The sequence below is a fragment of the Tauraco erythrolophus genome, chromosome 9, assembly GCF_009769465.1.
Source record: "Tauraco erythrolophus isolate bTauEry1 chromosome 9, bTauEry1.pri, whole genome shotgun sequence".
Lineage (NCBI taxonomy): Eukaryota > Metazoa > Chordata > Aves > Musophagiformes > Musophagidae > Tauraco > Tauraco erythrolophus.
The window spans coordinates 7,940,792-7,963,717 of NC_141473.1; the positions used below are offsets into that span (position 1 = coordinate 7,940,792).

Sequence of the window (22,926 nt, forward strand, 5' to 3'; positions counted from 1 at the left end):
TTTTGCAGACTTTTCCTGTCTGTATTTAACCCTTAACTATTATTTTTGTGCTGTAATTCCAGATATTCTTAACGGATGCAATGAACAGAAACACGTAAGTGCTTGATTATCTTTAGCCAGATAAATTGATATTTTTTTCCCAGTTCTTAACAGATTTCCTCATACAACTAAAATTACTGTAGTTTAGGTACTGGTGGGAGCAGTTAATTTAGGTAATAGGTTAATTAAACCTCACTAAGGTGTAAAAGACTCCTGTCCTCTTTTAAAAGCTAGTTTAAGGACTACAAAACAATCATCACAGAATAGTGAATACAAATTAATGGGAATATAGGTCAGAGATTTCTGATACTAAACCACTGAATTACAGTCTTGTTCCAAGTAGGTGAGTTCCTCCTCCACAGAACTGGCAACTGGAAGGAAGAGTAGCATTATTCAGGGGCTGAAAACACTCCAAATGAAGGGACCAAACTTGGTTTCTTTGGTTTGGTTTTTTTTTTTTGTAGTGGTGTTTTTTTTTTTCCAGGTGCAATTTTGATCTAGACTTCGAGTGAAGTGATGATGAGAGGAGAGCAAATGAGCCACCGAAATGACTCCGAAATGTGGCATGAATGGAGTGTAGAAGTTTTTCCTATGAAGGAGACATACCGACTGTGTGTGGTGTCTGGAAACTTTTTTGCAGTGCTTTGTAGGTGGAAGAGCTCAGTATTATGCTACTTTACGTATAACTTTAATCCTGTATATTAATTAACTTTATCTGAATTATCTTTCAGTATAATCATCTGACCTAATTCCTCATGTGAAATGACTTTTTTTGCTGTTTGTCTTGTGTTATTTGTCAGGAAATGCTTTTGCTACTTGGCAGCTTCTTTAAAGTATTTTTCTTAGAGGGTTTTTTTTCCACTTGCTAAAATTTGACATTAAGTTTGGTTGGATATTCCTTTTCATACTATTAATTAAAATGCTGCATTTTCTTAAGCGTGCTATTTGAATTTTAGACTTTTGGCAAATAAGATGATCGGTTTGGGGAGAGAGACTGCTAATTCAAAAACAAATTGGAAAGGCACTATAAGCATCTAATATAAAGCACTTTTAAAGACTTTTTAAATAGCATTCCATATCCAAGCAGGGTTTTGGGGCAGGGGCATAAGGTGTGTTTTTTCTAGTATAGATACAATGTGCCTGTTTTTTTCCTCTGGAGAAGATGAGGAGTTTACAAAGGCTTAACAAATATTGTTTAAAGACAGTAAAATCTCGCCCCCCCACCCCAAAATCATCCTTATTTATAGGATGTTTAGTATCACTTCGCAGGTGTGGAATTGAAAAGGAGGCTTTCGGAAGTACGGATTGAGTTGGTGTAATCTTGCTTTGTAGGTCAGGGATTTGAGAGATGAACATGAATTTTGCCTTTTGACCTTGCTGAATAAGCAGATGGCAGCATCTGACACTACTTGAAAGGGGTCTCATGTAGTGGCGATGAAAATCTGCCTTGGAGAACCTGGTAACAGCTCAGCAGTGTTTGGAAAGGTACTGTTTCTCCTAAGTACCTTTTGTAACGTTTTCTGAACTGTTGTATTGTCAGGAGCGACTCCTGGGGTTCCCCATGTGGCTTAAAACCTTTTTCTTGGGCTGCAGCAGCGAATGGACCAGTTGCAAGCTGTTATGGGCTTTTTTTCTCCAGTGATGGACGTCCACCAATTTATGTTACTAAATTTTTTTGGCTAGCGGTTAAAGTTAAGGGAGCTGAGAATACTGGATAAGTGTTTAAAGATCTAGACAGCCAAATAGAAACCACTTTTTTTTTCTTTTTGTTCAGAGTTTGCAAAGTGAGAGCCTTGAATTCGCAAGGGCAACCTACCAGAACTGATGTTACTTGAAATCCTGGGATGGCTGCTGTGATGAGCAGCTGAGATAAACTGAGGAGTTTAGTTTGCTGTCAAAGTTTCTTTATGGACTTTCTGAGTAGTGACTTATTGGTAGGCCACATGATCTTTTTTCTTTCTTTATCGGTGTGTGATGAATTTCGCTAAAGCACTTATTGGTGGAGCTTTGCTCTTTAAAGATGGACTAAATATGAGAGGGTAGCAAAATACACTCTTAAAGCTATTACAGAAGTAAGGTTATTTATACAACGTATTTTATTTATTAAGTTCTATATTGCAATAACAAACCCAGGATGACAGGAAAATTACCTCCCCTTTACATAGGAAAGCTTGGAGCAGGAAGATGCTGAATCACCAAAAGTACCGTAGTCTGCAGGGCTTGGGAATAGTGTGTGCATATCGTTTTGTTTGCTGAATTATGTTACTTGCACTCTTAGCTAAAACCCTACTGTTTGTATTTTAATATGATGAAATACGACTTTGCTTTCATCTTAAAAGTGTGTTTTGTTGTCCCTACTGTAAATGTTTTATGAAACAAACTTTGCAGTTCATTTTGCTTAGTGCTGTGACTGTTCTCAAGCATGAAAGTTGGAGAGATAGTGCGGACGTGGGGAATCTGGCTTCTCCGCGGAGGGGAGAACACCCGTTGCCGTTCTGCTGTGCTCCTGCTAGAGAGAACAGAGGAGCCTTGGTGCCCTTCCTTACTGGTGATGTTAGAAGGTAGGGTAGCTCAGACTTTCCCCACCATGAGGAGAAAGATGGGAGAACCTGTGATGCCTGACTCAGCTACGTGCGTGGGTTGCAGGTTGCCCATGTGTGATTTTACAACACACGGGAACGGAGCTTTGGTGTGTTACTGTCGCTGTCTGGGTCTGTATTCATTCACTAAGTCCCAGTGGGAAAGTTTGTACACTTGAAATAGTTTGTACGCTTCCAAAATTAAACATTGGACAAATGTAATTATCTTAGTAAATCACCTTAAATAGATAAACACTATGTTATAAAATCAGAAGGCTTCAGAGCCGCACTTAAACATTAAAAATGCATTTAGTGTGGGATATTTAGCTATTTGTCAGTTGCTAATGCTAATGGAAATAGGTAATGTGTTAGGGTTTTTTGCTAAGGGTTTTGCTAATTAGTTTCAGTGGTAAGAATGGGAACATAAATGCTTGTTGTAATTTAAAAATGTTGTTGAGACTGCTTTTCAATCCCATATTTGTAGAAAATTTAACTACTGCTGGACTTTGTGCAGCATACACTGGTGTTTTGTGTGTTATTGTATATAACTGCATTAGTATTTTACATTTTTTCCTCTTAAATTCATTGTTGTATTAATTAAAAACGATCTGCTTTGAAAATAGAAATAAAAATTGTAGTAAATATTATGTCTTAATCTACTAAAAAAAAGGGCTTGTTCTGAGGATTATTTCGTCCTTCTGTGCTGCAGCAAAAAATGACAGTGTGTGCTGTGCTTAACACTGTGTTCTGAAGCTATTTGAGGGGTGACGTTTTTGGTTTGAGTACATAGGTAGGTATGTCTGCATCCTTACTGGAATATTTTAGTCTGTTATTTTGCTTTTTTTGTTCTTAATTATTTTCAGTATTGATAATAGATTTGTCCAGGTTTCTGTTTTTGTTAAATAGCTTGCAGGCTGTTTTATGGTCTATAAGGGAAAGACCTGATCAATACCAACACTTTTAAGCCTGGCATTTGCGGAAATTTGGAGAGGTGATGATAACTTATTGGATCCTCTTTCTTTCTCTGTTCCTCCCTCCCAGAAATCTTGGTTCAATAGCTCACTGAGGCTCCTGGTGGTGGTCATTAGTTTGATTTTCCCGTGGAAAAATGTTTGGGGTTTTTTTAGTAGATTTTGGGAGAAGGTATACGGGAAGTTACTGGTACTAATTGGAAAGTTGTTCATTTGTTCTGGGGGAAAAACAACCCAACCAGACTACAAGTATTTCTTCACTCAAAACTTGGCATAATTTTCCAGTGTGGTTGCCTAACCCTTCTTTTTTTGCCTAACAAAATCTGAGCTAAATCTGTGTTTTGAGGGGGTAAAAATCATTCCTAAAAGAAACAGGGTACCCTTGCTTGTGCTGAAAGTGAGAAATGTGTGTGGTGGTGAGTGCTGTGGTGGCGCCAGGTGGGTCGGAGTGGGGAGGGGACCAAGCCCTTCAGTGGCAGTAAGACTTAAAGAGTTTTTAGAGCAAAAATAGTGGGATTGCCCTGGTGATGTTTTCCCCAACCTTGTGGTGCTTTTTATTCCTTTGATAATTCAAGAACTATAAAGGAAGATTGAGTGAAATAGCGAACCAGATGGTATATGCACAAGGAATATTTGGGGTTGGTTGTTTATGGTATACTCACAAGCCTAAACTATGGCCAGTGTGATTTAATTGCTTCACGGTTTTTATACGTAGACATAAATAATTTATTCAGTTTTTTTTATTGAATATTTTGACCAATTGCAAAACTGTTTTCTTCATGAAGGAGTTAATGAGGGAGAAACTTGGAAGCAAAATAAAGTTAAAAGTTGAATTGGATTTCAGGAAAATAACTGGAGTGTTGAGTTGTATTTATTCACAAGGAGAACAAAAGAAATGTCTTTCTCATGGCTCTGTACGAGGCTGATGGTCGTACAGAAACGAAGCGTCTGGAATCAGAGCATCGGGCTCCCTCCTGAAGAATGTGCTGACAGTTAAAGAGCACTTAATTTTTTATTTGAATTTCTGAAACTCTTCAGTTCAGATCCATGTGACTGTTTTCTGAACATACTGTGATTTCCGAATGTGACAAGCAGATGCCTCTGATGTTTGAGCAAACAGTACTTATGAAAGACTTCTTTCTCATGAAATGGCAGATACATCCTGCAGGCAATGGTGCTCGTGTCCTGCTATTGGTAAGTCTTCTCAACAGAAATAATCACTGGGAGGCCGTGTCAGTGACAGGATGGAAACCAAGGCGTGGGGCAGTGCTAGGAAATGGGTGCAATAAATAAAAACAGAAAAGAGGAGTGCTTTTTCAAACACTTTATACAAACGCTAGTGCAGATGCAGTGATGTCTTTCTGTTTGCAGGGTTGTGGCCCTTGCTGGTAGGTTTGCATGTGTGTGTCTGCCATGTGATGGGGCTGCAGCTGTGCAGCCTCTCCTGCACCTTCCTTCCCTCACATCGTGCCTGTATCCGATACTGGAGCGCTATCACTTAAAAATGAAATTGTTATTTATAACTTGGCATATTCTAATCAAAGAGAGAGAATTGTGTGGTGAGATAACGTGTGTAAAACACACTATCTTCAACGTGAAGTGCTTTTCCTGTGAATCGCATGCTGTGATGATGGAAATAAAGCTCCAGAGCAAATATTTAGAATACCTTTAGAATATCTTTATTTTAAGTCAAGAAGACTGGCTGAAAAGAGCAACCAAGTATTTTTAACAAAATGAGAGAAGTATCAGTCTGTGTAATTTAAAGTGTACTATTTATTAGCATCCTCCAGTCCTCTTAAGTACAGCAGTGTCATAAAAATTTATGCTTTAGGATCTTAGTAGCCTTTTAATGCTGCGTTGTTTTATACAGATAAATTAAAACTTAAAATAAAGACCTGGTAAGATATTTACTGCAAAAAGACTCTTATGTTCAATCACATTTGTGACCATAAACATATTTTGTGATTTAAAATCCCATTTTCTCAACATTTATCTGCACTGGTAAATAAACTCGAATTATCTATTTATGTGAAGTAATCTTTGCTTATATATTCTCCGGTTTTCTGCATTCAAAATGCTTCAGTAGCTTCTACTTATTTCTTTTGACCAGTGAATATGTAGGAATGGCAGTACTTCTTTGGGAGTGTTAAAGATTCATTGTTACCTTTTTTGATTTCTGTGTCAGTGTTGTTTGTCACTTGAATTAAGATAAGTCCCTTCTCTGTTTTTTTCAGGTTCAAGCCGTTTTTTCCATCTCAAGTATTGCCACCTGATGAATATGAAGATCGAGACCTCTGTATACAGGATTTTCTATTGACAGAAGGTCGGCTAAAAGTCACGTTAATTGAATGTACAAGGTATGTTTTGTGGTCTTTTGCTCACTCTTGACTAAGCAAGTACACATGTTTCTTTAAATTTGTAGTAATTATAGCTGTAGGCCTGTTCTGATTCAAGAAGTAGCAGCTTTGGTGTTGTGAGTAAGCTCTAAGCAAGAAATACGTATTATATTTTTTTTTAAGCAAAAATGAACAAACGAATGTTGCATTAAGTTTCTCAGGCACTTCTGCATTGTATGTGGGTACATGTATTTTCCTTTCATTTGAATTTTGCCTGGTTACAAGCTAATCAGTGCCTCCTGGTTTTTTCTTTTGTTTTTTTGGCACACCAGATTATGAATCTTTCCAGGACAGTATAAATGTTGTAATTATCCTATTGTGTTGTGTTGTAAGCAAAGGGAAATAATTATTTCACTCAGTCTTACTTAGCTTAATCCAAATAGCTTTTTATAAGACATTATTTATTGTCATTGTCTTTGTCTTGAACAAAATAATTTGAAGAAATAAAATCTACTTCCTTCATTCATTGGAGAGAAAATAATTCTTTTTAAAGCTGGAGAAAAGGTGTGTGGGCTCTTGATTTGTTTGGGTTTTTCTGTCAGACCTCTTAAGTCTTGGTTTATGTTAGATCTTATCCTAGTAGTTCTTGGGCTTTGATCTAGTCATGTGCTGTTCTTGTCTTTATGAACTAAACTCTGGTTTGCAGCAAGATTTTTTTTTTTAACCTGTTCTTTTAATTCCTTGTGTTACCACATGAGCTTCTTTTTCCATTTTTTTTTCTGTAGCCTCGTACAACTGTTTGAACTGTATTTGCTGTACTAATGTGGTTTAACCGTGCTGTGGATTTCTAGAAAATATTCTTCTGCTTCTAAGGATTGTGTGGGCCACAGCGGTGATTATTTATTGTAATAAAATTGCTGCTTACCTGTCTCCCTAGCTTTGTGATACCTTTTCTGTGAATGATCCAAGAATACAGAATGACTCTGTGTTCCTTTGCTGCTAGCAGTGTTTCCCCTTACCCGTACTGAGTAAGGGAACTCTTGAACTGTCTTTATAGGCAGTCTCCGACTTTTGTTCAGTAGTGTGTTCATTTTTATTATCAGGGGCCCAAGACTACCTTAAGTTGTGCGCAGTTAGGGTTTTTTATGTTTGAATAGTAATTTTTTTAAATTCTGTGTCTTTCCTGAATCTGAAACACTGTGTAACATTGCCAAGATTTCACTAGTGTTGAGTTTCTTTCCATTGCCTCTTAGAAGCCAGATTGCTGGGTTTGATGTCGTCATCTGACCTCTCAGTATTTTCAGCTGTCACAGATGCTTATCAGATGGCTGAGAGAGGATGCAGTTGCTGGCTTGTCAGGTCTTTTAAGCCCCAGATCTGACTTAATCTGACTGTTTTATGCAGCTTGGAATTTCTTGACACGCACCTCAAAATTATGTCTCAACAGACACATCTCAATCTAGATGTCCGACTCTGTCCTGTAGTAATTCCACAGATCTTCCAGGTCTCCCGTCCTTTTTTGAACTAAACTACAGCTGCTGTCCGTAGAGTCCCCCTGTGAGTTAATACTCTTGCTTACTTTGCACCTGAAGATATCCATGAGGCAGAAGCTGAAAGACACACAGAGCATTTTGGTAGTGGTAGAAGAAATATACAATATATACAAATGTAATGATGACAGAATTTCGCTTTTCATCGCTGGTGTGAAGGTTGCCTGGGACTGTTCTCAGCGCTGCTTTCGCAGTGCAGCACTGCATGCTGAAACACACAGCTTTTTTGCTCATGTCTGCCATTGGGACCTGAAAATTTTCTTGGCGATCATTCTCTTTCCAGAAATGAAAGATGACTTCAATTTTTGTGTTTTTCAGTTTTGCTCAGTGTCCCAGAAGGTTTTTATGTTCTCTCTCGCTACAGTAGCTATTCTTTGACTTCTTTACAGAATTTGGAGTAGGATTCTTGACCGCTGGTGTTATATTCCGTGTAGTCCCGTAACAGAGTTCTGTTGCTTCTCCTGCTTAAGTCTGAAATACAGTGGTGAAACTATAGTCATAAAATATTTGGCAAAATTTTTGTATGTCATAAATTTCTAGTTTAATTTCGTTATATTCTTCACATGACCAAATACCTGCACTTTTTGCACTTATTTTTTTTCTAATTGCAGGCTTGACCATATTAATTTCCTTGCTATCATGTTATTGAAAGAAAAACTAAATTTTGCACATTTTCAAAATTGAGTTAATGAAAAGATGGGAACTTTGATGTAAATAATAACGAATGTATCTTGCAAATTTTGGTCTGACCTGTTGAAAACGTAAGCTTTCTTGTACAAGTGCAATGGCCTCACAGAACTCAGTTGTTGCAAAACTACTGTTATTTGTCATTACCTTGAATTTTTAAGCAAAGGGAAAAAACAAAGCAACATGCTTTTAATTTTTGCTATATTAATTTTTTAAAAGGTACACTGTGAAGAAATTATTAAAGCCTACAAACTCTGATTATATTAGGTGAGAATATTCTTCCAAAACTATGCTGTCAAGTGGGCTTCCTAAATTAGCACTTGTTTCAATACATAATGTTTGTGGACAAGGAAATTTTCTTAAGATAGTTTACTAAAATATCACAGAGTCTACCTGAGACTGACTTGTCAAATTTGGAGTTTTATGGGTTCTCTTCCTTTTGTCTTCAAGTGGACCTCAGTGGGTGGCAGTGGTACCTTTAAGTACATGAATATTGAATCTGCTTTTGACATGCTTAAAATTTAGGAAATATTCTGCTTATTTCAGCTCCTAAAACACTTACAAATAGAAAGGCCAGAGTTCATAGAATCATAGAATCGTTAGGGCTGGAAGGGACCTTCAAAGGTCATCTAGTCCAACCCCCTGCAAGGAACAGGGATATCTCCAACTAGATCAGGTTGCTCAGGGCCTCATCCAACCTGGCCTTGAACGTCTCCAGGGATGAAGCATCCACCATCTCTCTGGGCAACCTGTTCTAGTGTTCTACAACTCTTAAGGTAAAAAATTTTTTCCTAATATCCAATCTGAATCTACCTCCCTCTATTTTAAAACCATTACCCCTTGTCCTATCACAACTGGCCCTCCTGAACAGCCTCTCCCCATCTTTCTTGTAGGCCCCCTTGAGGTACTGGAAGACCGCTATAAGGTCACCCCGGAGCCTCCTCTTCTCCAGGCTGAACAGCCCCAACTCTTTCAGCCTGTCCTCATAGGAAAGGTGCTCCAGCCCTCTTATCATCTTCGTGGCCCTCCTCTGGACCCTCTCCAACTGGTCCATGTCCTTCTTATGCTAGGGACTCCAGAACTGGATGCAATACTCCAAGTGAGGTCTCACGAGGGCAGAGTAGAGGGGGAGAATCACCTCCCTCGACCTGCTGGCCACGCTCCTCTTGATGCAACCCAGGACGCGGTTGGCCTTCTGGGCTGCAAGAGCACATTGCCGGCTCATATTGAGCTTCTCGTCCACCAGCACTCCCAAGTCCTTCTCCTCAGGGCTGCTCTCGATCCATTCTCCGCCCAGTCTGTATTTGTGCCTGGGATTGCCACGACCCAGATGTAGGACCTTGCACTTGGCCTGGTTGAACTTCATGAGGTTGGCACGGGCCCACCTCTCCAGCCTGTCGAGGTCCCTCTGGATGGCATCCCTCCCTTCCAGCATGTCGACGGCACCACACAGCATGGTGTCATCGGCGAACTTGCTGAGAGTGCACTCCATGCCACTGTCCACGTCACCGACAAAGATGTTGAAGAGGGCCGGGCCCAACACAGACCGCTGAGGGACGCCACTCGTGACCGGTCTCCACTTGGACATCGAGCTGTTGACCACTAGTCTCTGAGTGCGGCCATTGAACCAAGTTGAAATAAAATAATAGGAAAGGATTGTAAAGGAAATAAATTCAGCTTACTTTTACGTACCTGGTAATTGATAAGATGTTTCTAAAGGTTGGTGTGTACTTTGCCTGCCCATACCAGATTCTTGTTAGATTTGCAGATCAGTACTTTAGCATCATCCTACAAAAAGCAGGAAACTTGATAGTCTTGTTATTCATCCTGCTTTCCAGAAGAATATAAAGACTTGCTGAAGTGCTTGACTTGGCTCGACTCTACAGTTGAGGTGACCGCTGCCTCCATGTGCTTCTGTTGTTCTGTATCAGAGGACAAACACTTTATCTTGGAGTCCTCGTAGCTCCCAGACTGGAATGCAGGACAGCTACAAGCAACTCTTTTGATATCCGTAGCTGCTCTGTTAAATCACTTTTCTACCTCGTGCTTGCCTGCTGCAAGGAACCAGCCAATTTAGAATTATGGAAGGAGTAGAAATTCACTTTGTATATGCAGATTTTAATTACTCAGGTGGTAATTTAATCGTACTTCCTATTGATTTAATTGTAGCTGAGGTTATAAACTTTATTTTAGGGTGTCTTTCATACGCGCTTTCATACTGATTTACAAATTTTAGATCTGTAGGGTATGGATATCACCTTAATATCCAATTGGTTTGGGTGTGTTGTGACATGATCTTCATGTCAGTCTTTATCTGCAGCTGTGTTATAGAATACAGTGTCTCTCTTTGCATGCTAATGGAGGTATTATTCAAACAAAAACTTCTGTAGTGTAGTAGCAATTAGAATTTCCCATTTGTCTTTCTGAAATTGGAAATTCTATTCCAAACTCTGGCATGAAGTGTCCACAGGCCAGTGCTGCTCTTTAAAGTTCAAATGTGTAGTTTTGTTGTCTTGTGGTATGGTTCTTAAGTCTGGTGTTGGTAATCTAATGTAAAGTGAAATCTCATTCTGGTTAACTGTCTTCCATGTGACTTTTATGCTAAGGTTCTGGCTGAAAATTATCTTTTCATCCTGCTGTGAGCTACCCCCTGTCCTTATTCTTCTGTCTTACTTGCCACCAGTACAAAATAGCTAAATAACTTGCTGTGCTGATATTTTAAAGGGACAGTAAGTACTCCTGGAAAATTCCCTGCAGAATGTGTCTATCTTTTTGTATCTCTCTAACTGCATTGAGTGTCTGTGTCTTTGGTTTATCAGCTTCATTGTCTGCTTCCCCCCCACCCCTTCTCTGTCCCACTGTGCTTCCCTCTCCTTTGCAAAGCTAGGGAGAGAATTTCTACCACCCTGTCTACTTTGAGGATAATTGCTCACACCTCCCTTCCCCGTGTGTCTTCTGTCATGTTAGGTGACCAGGAGATGAAATGTATGCAATGAATGACCAGCTGTGAAAAAGCTTTAACGAACTGTCTGACATCAATGTGAGACAACTTGTGGCAGACACAGAGGAAAAACTGTGTTACTCAAAAGCAACTACTAAAAGCAGAACAGAAAAGCCACAGAGGGTTGCTGGGGATGGATTAAAAATAAGCAAAGAAGGCATGAGTTTGTCAGTTCAAGTAACCTTGAACAAACTTAGTCTTGTCCAGACAAAGTACCTAATCAGTTGGTTCTGAGGCTGGATTTCTGCTTGCAATAATCAAATCAATAGTGTCTAGACAAATGAGTGCTGAAAGTCAAGCTGGAAATGAGGTTGACAGCTGCTGTTTGCGGTGTTTGACTAGAACGTGCAAACTTTCCATCTGAAGATGGAGTTTCAGGATACAGTCACTACCTTTGAACCCAAAACAACTGACAGTTTGTAAAGCAGGTGTGCTGGGTACCAACCCAAATGTGATCTTCCCCTATCATCTCCCCCATGCATTCATGTACTCGGCTAAAAGCCAGTTAAATTCTTCATGGAGAGACAGAGGAAAGAAATACTAATTAAACTCTCCTTGGTGCAATGCAGGCTAGAGAGCTGTTGTAGCTAGAGAGGTGTTCTCCCTTGAGATTGACTTAATTTTACAAATTCTAAGTTGTTTTCAATAGCTTTACTTAATTTTCTGTGTATGTTTACTAAATGTCTCAACTTCTGGAGGGCTAGAAACTTTTTATCATAAATATTTAACCTAGAAAAATTTATTTAACAACATCAAGATAAACGGAGAAAACTGTCTTTCTGACAGCTTTTGTCTATATCATTTAAAGAGTTGTGTAACACAGCACAATCACAAATAAGATACTTTAGATGAAAGCTTAGAAACTATCCTTGTCAAATGTATATAGAAAGTTTAGGGGGAGGGAATGAAAATCTAATAGCTCTTTTGAAGAGTAAGATTTGTTTGAAGTTTTTATTCCAAAATATTTGTCTGCATCCAGCTACTGTGAGTTAAGCTGTGTGCAACTTTGTTGCTGTTCTATAGCCAAAAGGTTATTGTTTGGTTTTTTCTTTTATAGTACTGATACCTACCTGAAAAGCTTTATAGCCTTCTGGAATAGGGTGTCATTCATGGAGAACCATTCTTTTGTTTGTTATGAGTGTTACAAAAAACTACAGATTTGAGAGGATCCCAGTTTAGTGAAAGAGAAACATAAGCAGTAGTAAACTGTGACTTTAATCTACATTAATACTCTCTCGAATCAAGAGCAGCAGTGGTATATGAAGTTTAAGACTGGAATGGAAGACTCTTGTGGCTTTTATTGCTTTTTTAAAAAAGTTACTCTTTTATGGAAAAATACTAGTCTGCTGATGGAACACTTGATTTAAAAAAAAAAGAAAATTAAAGAAATTTTAAGTTATATTTGATGTTTATGGAGTTCTTCCACTAGAGGGTGGCAGTGTCTTTCCTTTGGTGTAAGGCTGTGCCTGTGGAATCTTTTCTGGGTGACTTCTCTGTCATTGATGTCAAAAATAGTAATAGAGTTAATAAATGAAGAATGGTGAGTTTAATGATAGCTGAGATATATGTAATAGTATTACAGTTCTTACTATAGACTTTTCTATTTCAGGTTGCTTATGTTTGGATCCTATGAAAGAGAAACAAATGTTCATTGTACAATGGAGCTGAGCAGTAATGTTTGGGAAGAAAAATCAAGGAGTTCTATTAAAACGGTTAAAAAAGGGTCTAATCTTGCATATTGCAGTTTGTCTTATGCTCTTAATACATTGTCTAGAAAGAGTGTATCTTTGGGTAATCAAGTGGGTGATATAGCAGAAACACCCCCCCAAACATAACAGACCAGTTATTTACTTCTTAATCCAAAGTATTTCACTGTCAAATGGGCGTGTAGAGATAACCATCATGTTCAGTTATCACAGCTGTGCTTGAAATGTACCTGGTTTGAATATATTGCCAACTGTCCATCTGCATTGAAACAAATAGTGTAAAATATGCGTTTTTCATAGTCATATTATATTTGAGTGGGGCAATGTTTAGAAAATGATGAGTAAGATTCACTGGTCTTTCACTGGTCAGTAGTGTATTCCCTTCTGACATGAGTGATGAAGACACATGTGATCAGAAGGTAACTCGTGTGACAGACTTTCTCATTTTCCCCTGCATTTTGTGAAAATGTAGGCAATTGTCATAGATCTCTAACTTTTTTAGAGCATATGAATCCTACCCTGACTGCTAAAGAAAAATATTTTTACAAGTGTCTGCAAATAGAGAAAATAGTAGTATTGGTGGTATTGTAAATTAATCTTTTACTAATTATCATACTTGACAACATGAGTTTAGCAGCATGAATCCTAAAATTGCCTCTTTCTGTGTCTGTGGGAGGATGTTACCTTTTTTTCTTCAAAGGTGCAACGTCTGAAGGAGCCTTTCAGTTTCACATTAGAGTGATATTGTATTAGTCATCAAATTGAATTCGGCTTATGCTGAGCAATAAGTAATGTGCCTATTGAAAAAAAATAAATCTAGAAGCTTTAAAAAGACTTGAACAATTGGTTTCATACAAAGAAATCAGTGGAACAAAAATCCATGTTCTGCTATCTCAGTGCACATAGCTTAAGCTCTGTGCCTTTGTTATATCTGACTGTAGTTGTGTTTGGAGACCAGTATTGTTTTTCCACTGGAGCAGCAAGAATCCAGAATTCCAGCATCTCATTCAGTTTCTGCAATTAAATTTGACTTTGCATTGTTTTTAAAACTCCTTGTGACGAATGCTATGATACTTGGTTTCAGCTTACTGTATATTACGTTTTGCCAAAAAGAGTATAAGACTGAGCACAGACAGAAAGCCTCTTTCTGCGGCCTTAGCTGCTGTATTCTTAGTCAAATAGAAAAACTTGAATGGAGGGTAGAGGGTTGCCAGTGTTCTCTCAGGAACCTGTAATACTCAGTGGCAATTAACTTTTTGCATGTTGTGGTTTAACCCCAGCTGACAATCAGCCCCACGCAGCTGCTCGCTCACTTCCCCCTGGTGAGATGGGGGAGAGAATTGGAATGGCAAAAGTGAAAAAAATTGTGGGGTGAGATAATGACAGTTCAATAGGTAAAGTAAAAGCCATGCATGTAAGCACATCAAAACCTGGAATTCATTCCCTACTTCCCATCAGCAGGCAGGTGTTCAACCATCTCCAGGAAACCAGGGCTCCATCACATGTAATGGTGACTTGGTGAAAACAAATGCCATCACTCCGAATGTCCCCCACTTCTTTCTTCTCCCAGCCTTACATGCTGAGCATGACATCACATGGTGTGGAATATCCCTTTGGTCTGATGGAGTCGGCTGTCCCGGCTGTGTCCCCTCCCAACTTCTTGTGCACCCCCAGCTTACTCACTGGTGGAGTGGTTTGAGGAGCAGAAAAGGCCTTGACTCTGTGTAAGCGCTGCTCAGCAATGAAGAAAACATCCCGGTGTTATCAGCACTGTTTTCAGTACAAATCCAAAACACAGCCCCATACCAGCTGCTATGAAGAACATTAGCTCTATCCCAGCCAAAACTAGCACAGTGTGGAAGGCGAGTGACAAGGGAGGACCCTGTAGCTGGAGTGCAGCCCAAGAAACTTCAAAGAGGAACTTTCCTGGAGCCTGGCTCAGCAGCCAGACATCATAGAAACTCATGGCAGCTCAGGACTCTGTTCTCCAGAGTTGTCTCCCTCTTGGCCTCTCAGCCTGCTGCTGATGCAGTCAGTGGTGTTCATGTAGTTGAGTTAGTGACGTCAGCTCCCTGGGTTGGCTTGCTGCATGATGGTTCCAGTGCCAGTGGAAAGGAGAAAGAAGGGTTGGATGGCAGTAGCTTCAGCTAGTTTAAGGTGCTGAAGCATGGTACCACCAGAGGTGATGATGTAGTGTTCCAGTGGTCCTGAAATGAATTACTGAGTTAGCTTAACTCTAGAGGTTGGTAGACTTCATTAAAGCACTAGGCAGATTTGAGTAATTTATTTTCAGACCTTTCTCTTTAATGTGTTTTATACAGCAGATTTTAGTTTTAACTTTTTTTCTAGTTTGTTTTAATCTAAAAGTTTAAGCCTTTTTGCATGATCACATAAGCATAAGGTAGGAGCAATTCAGACTTAGTAGTCTGACCAGTTCATAGTCTTAACCCTTTCCTAACAGTAATATTTCAAAATTTTCAAGGAACAAGCAATACTGCCAGTGTTCAAAAAAAGACGAATAAAAACCAACAAAAAACCCCAAACAATTTCAGGATCTGGGCTGATCCTGCTAATATTCATGTGAATGGCTCTTGTTGGGATAAGCTGTGTATGAAACCATGCACGGATCTGCAGGGTTGGTGCTGTAGCAGTGAAGGTGGCAGTACGCTTCTCTGGACAAATCAATTTTTGCTTGTTTTTGGATAATTTTGAGTAGCAATGTTGGAATATAGTCTTTTAAACTCTTAACAACAGAAGAGGAAAGAAAAAACACTCTGCTGACAGTGTGGCACCGGTGTGTTTGTGACAGCAGATGGCAGTAGGACTGAAGTGATGAAGGGTGAAATGGTTCTTTTTTAAAACTACAGAAAAGTACTCTGAGTGAGACTCCCAAGAACTCCTCTTCCATTTCAGCATCTAAAATGAAATGACAGGTTTTGAAAATTTCTTAAGCTTTTGGAAATCTGGCCTGCAATGCACAGCAGGGTTTCTTATACATCTTTGCAGCCCTTTGGTAGCCGAGGTAGCCGAGCAGGAGGAGCGAGAGCAGGAGTGCTGCGGATCAGCCTGTCATGGAGGGAACCAGGCAGACCAGGATTTGTCGTCCACATCATTCAAACACTGCCTGCCGGAGAGCAGAGACTCCTTAATCCGAGGTTCTGCATCTCTAGCTCTGCTGTCAGTATGAAGAACTCGCTGTGCTCAGCTACCTTGAACTTTAGGCCACTAGGTAAGATAAGTGGCCTAATTCTGACATCCTGCTTTTGAAAATCTTTATATGGTAGAATATGGAAACTGAAACTGAGCAACTTGCAGAACTACTTTCTGCTTCTTAATTTGTATTCAACAGATGTAGTGAAATCATGGAAGTCCCTTTTCCTTAGGAAATCAGGTTAAATATGCAAGTGAAGTTGAAAATTGTTAGGACATCTCACTGAGTGGCAAGAGTATTGCCAAAGATCCTCAACGAAGTAAGTGTTGCTAACGCACTTAACACTGGAACTTAGTTATTTTTCTCAGAAATTGCAACTGTGTGAATAGTCAAATAGGAAGTTATGCAGAAAAAACATTGTGGTCTTTTCCAAACAAAAAGTTTACTTACTTGTATTTTTAATTGTAATTTTTAGCTCTAATGCAGTGTTAACCACAAGGCAGCTGATTGCAGCACTTAATATCTTTCTAACATCAAATCCTTCTTTTAATGCTCACATGTGCAATAATTATTTGAGATGCAGTTGTTCTTAATTCTGACAACTTCAGAAACTACAGAGAAGAAATTATATACTAAGTTGAAGTGACTAAGATAAGACTATGATAGACTATGTACAAAGGTATGTTCTGGTCTAAAAGAGTCTAATTTATAAGAGTCTCACATAGGTATGACAGTACATCCTGTGATTCAGACTATGCTATACAACGCTCCTGAGGAAAATCCTCATAACTTTTTATATTTCCTGGGGCTTTCATTCTTTTTATTATGTTAGTAGTAGTGATAAAAGATTAGACAGATTTAATACTTCGTAATGAATTTTGGCAAGACTTTAATCTGATCCCATTATTTATGGAATATTACTAGGTGTCAAAATTGGTTTTGAAAAAAGATGCTGTGTTATTGACCATATCTAGAGCATTATTGAAGTGTCTTATAATACAAGGGTGTCTCAGGATTCTGTTTAGCAAATCAATCTGAAACACCAGTAGGACTTCAGAGAGGTGGTTTGGCACATTCTGATGTGACACATGTAAACATTCTTAAATACCTTAATTAGTAGTACGTGCTGCTGGATTTAACATTAATCACTGTAAATGATAAATGCTTGTAAAACAATTATTTATGGATAATAACGTAGCAATTAGCATTAGCAGCATTGGATTACTAGGCAGGTGTTCTATGGCTAAATAATTAGGTATGTCTAAATAATTAGATACATGTTTGTAGATATTGAATGGAGGCTGTGTCATAAATGTCAATGGTTACGTACACTGAACTGCCAGGTAGTAAAACCAGATTGATTTCTTCAAACCAAAAGAATTGTTGTACTTTTCCTTGTAGCACATCTGTTCAGAGCAGACCCCTGGCCTTGTTACACTTAGTGAGAATCTTGCTGCTGACTTTACCTGTGCCAGCACTTCACGTATAGTCTCGTGAAAGAATAACATAATCTTTCAGCAGAAAGCAAAGTTGTTCTATGAATAACATATAGTCTGCCTTACTAAAGTGGCAGAAGAATGGATGTAGTAATGATTTTGAAGTATTAGTAACAGCCACCTGAGGTAGCTTTGCAGCTGTAGGTATGCCTTATATCACCTATGTAATGCCTTGACTGCTCTGTGGATGCTTGGCTGTCCTGAGTGTGGCAAGTGCTGGCACTTTCCTCGGGTTCCAGCACTGTAGAGAAGAATGAATCGAAGAGTATAGTTGCATCGAAATGAGCATCTTGTTTCTTGTGAATTGGTCTGCATGTCTTGGTAGTATTGTTGCCTTTCTTTAGGTAGTGATTTTTGACAGATGAATTAGTTTTCTACAAGTTATAGGAGCTATTACAAATCGATTGGTATCTTCTGATAGTCTTATACCCAGGAAGTGTGCACAAACTCTAAATGATTTGTGCTTTTTATTGGTTGTATGAATGTCAAGTAATGGGGGAGAGGTGTTCAACTGCAAAACAAAATTTATCTGTTCCAAGATTTCTCTTGAGCCTTTCTCTTTTATAGAAATTCAGGAGCATGAGAGAATCATTATTGATCTTGAAATAATCAAGTTAGATAATCAAAGAAAATATGAGCAAACACCTTTAAATTCTGATATCATCTAATACATTGTCTGAGATGGCACTGTAGAAATAGCTCCAGTTTCACGTTTCTAAAGGTGGTAAGTGTTGTGGTGTTGTTGTTGGGGTTGTTTGGTTTTATTTTTTTGGAAACCTCCACTATAAATACCAAGTTTAGCATACAGAAGCTGCATTTCATACTCTGCAAAGTAAAAATTTCCATCTAAAACACCACATCCGGTAGCCTATGAGATTTACTTTTGCAGCAGTTGTCTCAGGAGCACACAAATATCCTCTGAAGTAACCTAATAATAGGAAGAATTAAAGAATTAAGATAAGCATCCCACCACTTTTGTAAGGAATTCTGCTTGACGATTTCTCCAGTTCGTTCTGAACATTGTGGTCAGCACTGGAGTAACTGAAGGGCAAGACCAGTGTCACCGTCTTTCAATATTGCACTCTGAATTTGTGCATGTGTATGCATACACATATATCTGTCCTGATCTCCACTTCTTTTGGTGAGGCTGTCTTGACAGATATGGCCTTTTATAAGTAAATTCACTGGTAACTTTGAAATTGCTGCAGTCAGGCTGGTTAGTACCTGTTTATAAAAACAAAGCAGTATTTCTCAGCCTTTCATAAAACTAAATTTCCTTTATTGGGGATTAAGGGAAACCTAAAGGTATTCAGTACTGTAATATATGAAAGTAAAATGAGAAATAATGTAAATCAAATCCAGCACCTTCTGAAATGAGTTGCCTGAAGATACTAAACTATAATGTCAAAATTTAAAGCAACTGTGAAACGTTGATTTGTAAATACATGGAGTTAAATGCCTCACAGTTGGCATTTCAGTGTGCTTATTTAACAGCCTGCCATTTCAGCATTTAATCCTACCAAAAGAAAGGAGGAGGATTAAAGCAAGAGAAGCTTTTTGGAAATGTCACTTTTTATGAAAATTCATGATCTTGTACAATTTGATAATATTTGTAAATACAATGGGGAATAGTTCTGAGATTTGTGCCTTACATAATATTCTGTAATCCGTCTTTCAAATAAACTTGAAGGCCATCAGGATTTTTTCTGTTTCATCCCAAACACTTAAGCTTTTTGACTTGGGGCTTCAAAAAGCTTTTCTGTAACTTAATGTGAGACCTTCTGCGAAAATGCACTGTAGTTCTTTACTGTTGAATATGAACATTAAAAAAAACACCAAAAACAACCCCCCTTAACAGCTTTTGGTTTTTTAGTGCGTGTATATTCAGATCTGTTTAGAACCAGATGCCGTAGCTCTAGTCGCAGCTTGACCTGATACTTTGTGCCTGCTTATAAATCACTCTGAAGCTGTCATGTACTGCATCCTTGGGCATGCATGCCCTCACCTGGGACAGGTAGAAACCAGAGCTTGCTATACTTTGGCATTTGGCAGCAGACAATATTAAATGCATCATGTGCGACCACATCTGTAGCTTCCCTTACATGCACCTTCTTTCTGCTTATGTCCAAGCTCGAAGTTGCTGGAGCACTGCAGAGATTGACTGCTTACAATGAATCTGACTTGCTGCCTTTAAAATTTAAACTACGAGGTGAAAAGATTAATGGATAAAAGAACTTCAGTGAGAAGATTCTGTAATGAGCAGAGCTTAATGCTCTGTGTGTGCTTGCGCTTCTCCATCCCCAGCTCTTACTTTAAGAGCTACCAGCAGAACTCATCCATGGTACTCAGACTTAGGAAGAGGAGTTCTGCAGCCAGATGCTTCTCTTGTGTAGTGAAATACGTCTGTTTTGAAGCCACTTAGCTCCAGTCTAAATCTCCATTAGATTTTGTAACTGCGTTGTATTGCTGATGCTGTTGGTGATACTGTCTATTCAGTTGGAGTCTCCAAAGTTGATATTTTGCAGGGTGTTGTACTCTCTGAAAGCGTGGTAGTCACCTCCTCTTGATTCATCAGTCATGAAAGAGATGCAAGCCTTTTAGATGGCTATGTTGGGTGGATTCACCTTTGTAAGACTTCTCTGTATGACTGTTCTAGGACAAAAATTGTATATAACTTGAAGCTTGATCAGGTTTTAATTCTATTCTTTTAATGCTTTTTACAGAGCTGATAAAAAACATTGATTTTTCACTGTGTTTTTTTCTTCAAGATTACTCATAAAAAACAACCTGTAGTACAGACTTTTAGTTACCTTTTAGTTGCTTGTCTTCCATTTGTCTTCCATATGCTTCTGATAGTACTCAGCTTGAATAGCAATTGTAAGCTTTTCTTGTCATGTTATTTAGCTTACAACTTTGTATTTAAAATATAGAACTATCAAGTAAACACTAAGTGATACCTTTTCCTTAAAAATGCTTGTAAAAGCTAAGACAGGCATGCTGTTTCAGTGTGTCACTAGATGGCTTTTTTTTGTATTCTTGTCAGCTGTTCTGCTACGTGTCCAAATATTGGATGCAGGAAAGAGTTTTAAGTAGGTTTTACAGCAGCTGTGTTTCTCATTTGCAAAGAAATTGATTTACAGTGATAGCTGATCTTGCTAAATGAATAGATGGTTGATGCATGAAGGCTAACTTTGTTTGCATAAACAGTATGGGCTATTGTAAGAGAGATAACAGGGTTTTATTGACCAGATTAAACAAAGGGGTTTCTGGGTAATTCAGTACATTTCTGGAATGACTTTCTAAACTATTTTGTTACGTCCTATTGCAAAGATGTATGGCCAGATGAGCCAGCAGCTCCATTGGTAACTGCTGCACATGGCTGGAGTGGAAGGGAAGGGACTTTCTTAAACACAGATATTTACAACCACCTTTGGAAAAATAGCCTGTTGTCATTCTCATTGGTTTATGGTTTGTTTTTTCTCTTCGGTCTTTTAGTTTACTTTTAAAATATATTTTCTCAGAGCACCTTCATAAAAATTAACCTTCTCTTAACATACTAGGTTTTTTTTCTTTTCAGATTGGGAGGCTGGAATCTCTTTCTATTAAAGAGATAATAATTGGATTGAAACTAACTTACCCATTCATGTGGATTTTAATGGTGGTGTAATGTTTCCCTACCAAATCAGGACCTGACCAATTAAACGGTTGGGCATGTCAAAAAGTGTTGCCTTCTGTTGGTGAATGGTTGTGTCTTCCAAAATAACAAATAAGAGAGCCTGTGTTTGAATGTTTATTTACTGAACAAAAATATGTCTTCTGGGTTGTAACAATATAAAGAGAAAGCCTGGGGTGGGAGGAATAGAGTGAGTCTTGGAAAAGAGGCCCATGGCTGTGGGTAAAAATACTTGTACAGAAATAGTGAGGTACTGGCACTTGGTGCTCATATGCTCTCCTAAAACCAACTAACTTCTAAAATATGAGAGACATGTAGGGGTTTGATACATGACGAAGCTGTAGGGGTGTGTGTTTCTGACTGCAAGTTGCTCAGTGGTAACTCGTCTATGAGTTACTCCAAGTAGTTCATCTGGAAGTTCATCTTGCAATTAAGGAAGAGAAAATTGTGTTGTAGTTTCTGCAGATTGTCAAAGGATAGGAAAGTGCTTGTAGCTATCGCAGAACAGCTCATGTTTAACTTCCGACCCATTAGTGCCTTCAGTAATCTGCTGTTGCAGAAAACAAACAACTTTCCTGGACATAGACTTTGAAGTGCAGTAATAACTCCTGAGAAGTCTCCTCTTCTGAATACCACTTTACTTAGTTGCTTTGTTCAAGGTTTTCAAGTTTGAGCAATTAAAGCTACTGAGTAGCTTTTTACTAGAAGTTTTATCAAGAGCCTACAGTTAGATTTTGCATTTAATTTTAGTTTTACTCTCTATGGGTTGTCCAATACCTTCCCATACTCACCTGCAGTGTGTCAAATGCTGCTACTGTGTTTTATCTACCCTTGTTCTCTAAGCTGTTTATTGCTGCTGTGGGCTGGACTAGAGAGAAAGCAGGGATTTTGTGTGCAAATGAATGTCCAGGAGTTGTTAACTTATTTTTAGTAGGATTTTGCCCAAGTTGCTTATGTTGTTCATTTGTTATTGTTTTGTTGGTTTTTTTTTTGTTCCTTTTTAACCCAAATTGGCAGATTGAGTTTGGAGATTTGACAGAGTCGTTAACTCTTGCGAAACCACAAAAAATGATGGATGAGTTTGGCAGACCTTTTCTTGAAATAAAGCAAACGTGTTACTGGTTGGCCTCCTGGAAAGCTTCTGCTTTTCATTTCATAGTCTGAAAAAGGCATAAGTAGACTAGGAGTGATATCAACTCTTTAGCAACTCATTTTGGCAAAATGAAAGAGTGAGACGTAATGGCATACGTTTGGCTGCTGAACTGTGCCACCTGAAATGGAGATGTTTTAGATGACGCAAACTGTAATACAGGGAGCAGGTGGGGACAGCAGAGAGGTAGATGGATTGGTACTTACTCACTGGTGTTTGTCACCTGGCGAGCAGGTTCTTCCGCACTGGGAATAGGCTTTAGAGGGATGTGTGAAATGAAGGGGTCCTGAAGAGGCTGGTTATTACAGGTTGCCATGTAACTGAAGTGTCCTTTTGTTAGTAGGTCATCTGTCATTTCTGTAACAGAAGCTTGCTTGGCTGTTGTTGTTGCTCACTTTTGATGGCCCTGAATTTATCAAAGTATCCAAAACAATCACTTGCTTTTAGTTACTGGACACACCAGGAGCTCATCGGAGTTTGTGGCATTCATGTTTCCATTTTTTCTTTCCCGTAATTCCTCACTCGGAATGCACACTGTACTTCAATGAGGAAAGGTATCCAGTTACTCTGCAAGACTTTAGGGATCT

At 38.7% G+C, this 22,926-nt stretch overlaps 1 protein-coding gene across 1 annotated transcript in view; it reads left to right on the plus strand.

The window, feature by feature from the left end:
* PDZD8 (PDZ domain containing 8) overlaps positions 1-22,926 on the plus strand; it is a 62,983-nt gene that overhangs the window by 14,462 nt on the left and 25,595 nt on the right. Inside the window, exons 2-3 of the mRNA XM_086616825.1 lie at positions 5,824-5,946; positions 12,773-12,875. Of these exons, the coding sequence (XP_086472951.1) occupies positions 5,824-5,946; positions 12,773-12,875 (226 nt within the window). The remainder of the gene's footprint in view (positions 1-5,823; positions 5,947-12,772; positions 12,876-22,926) is intronic.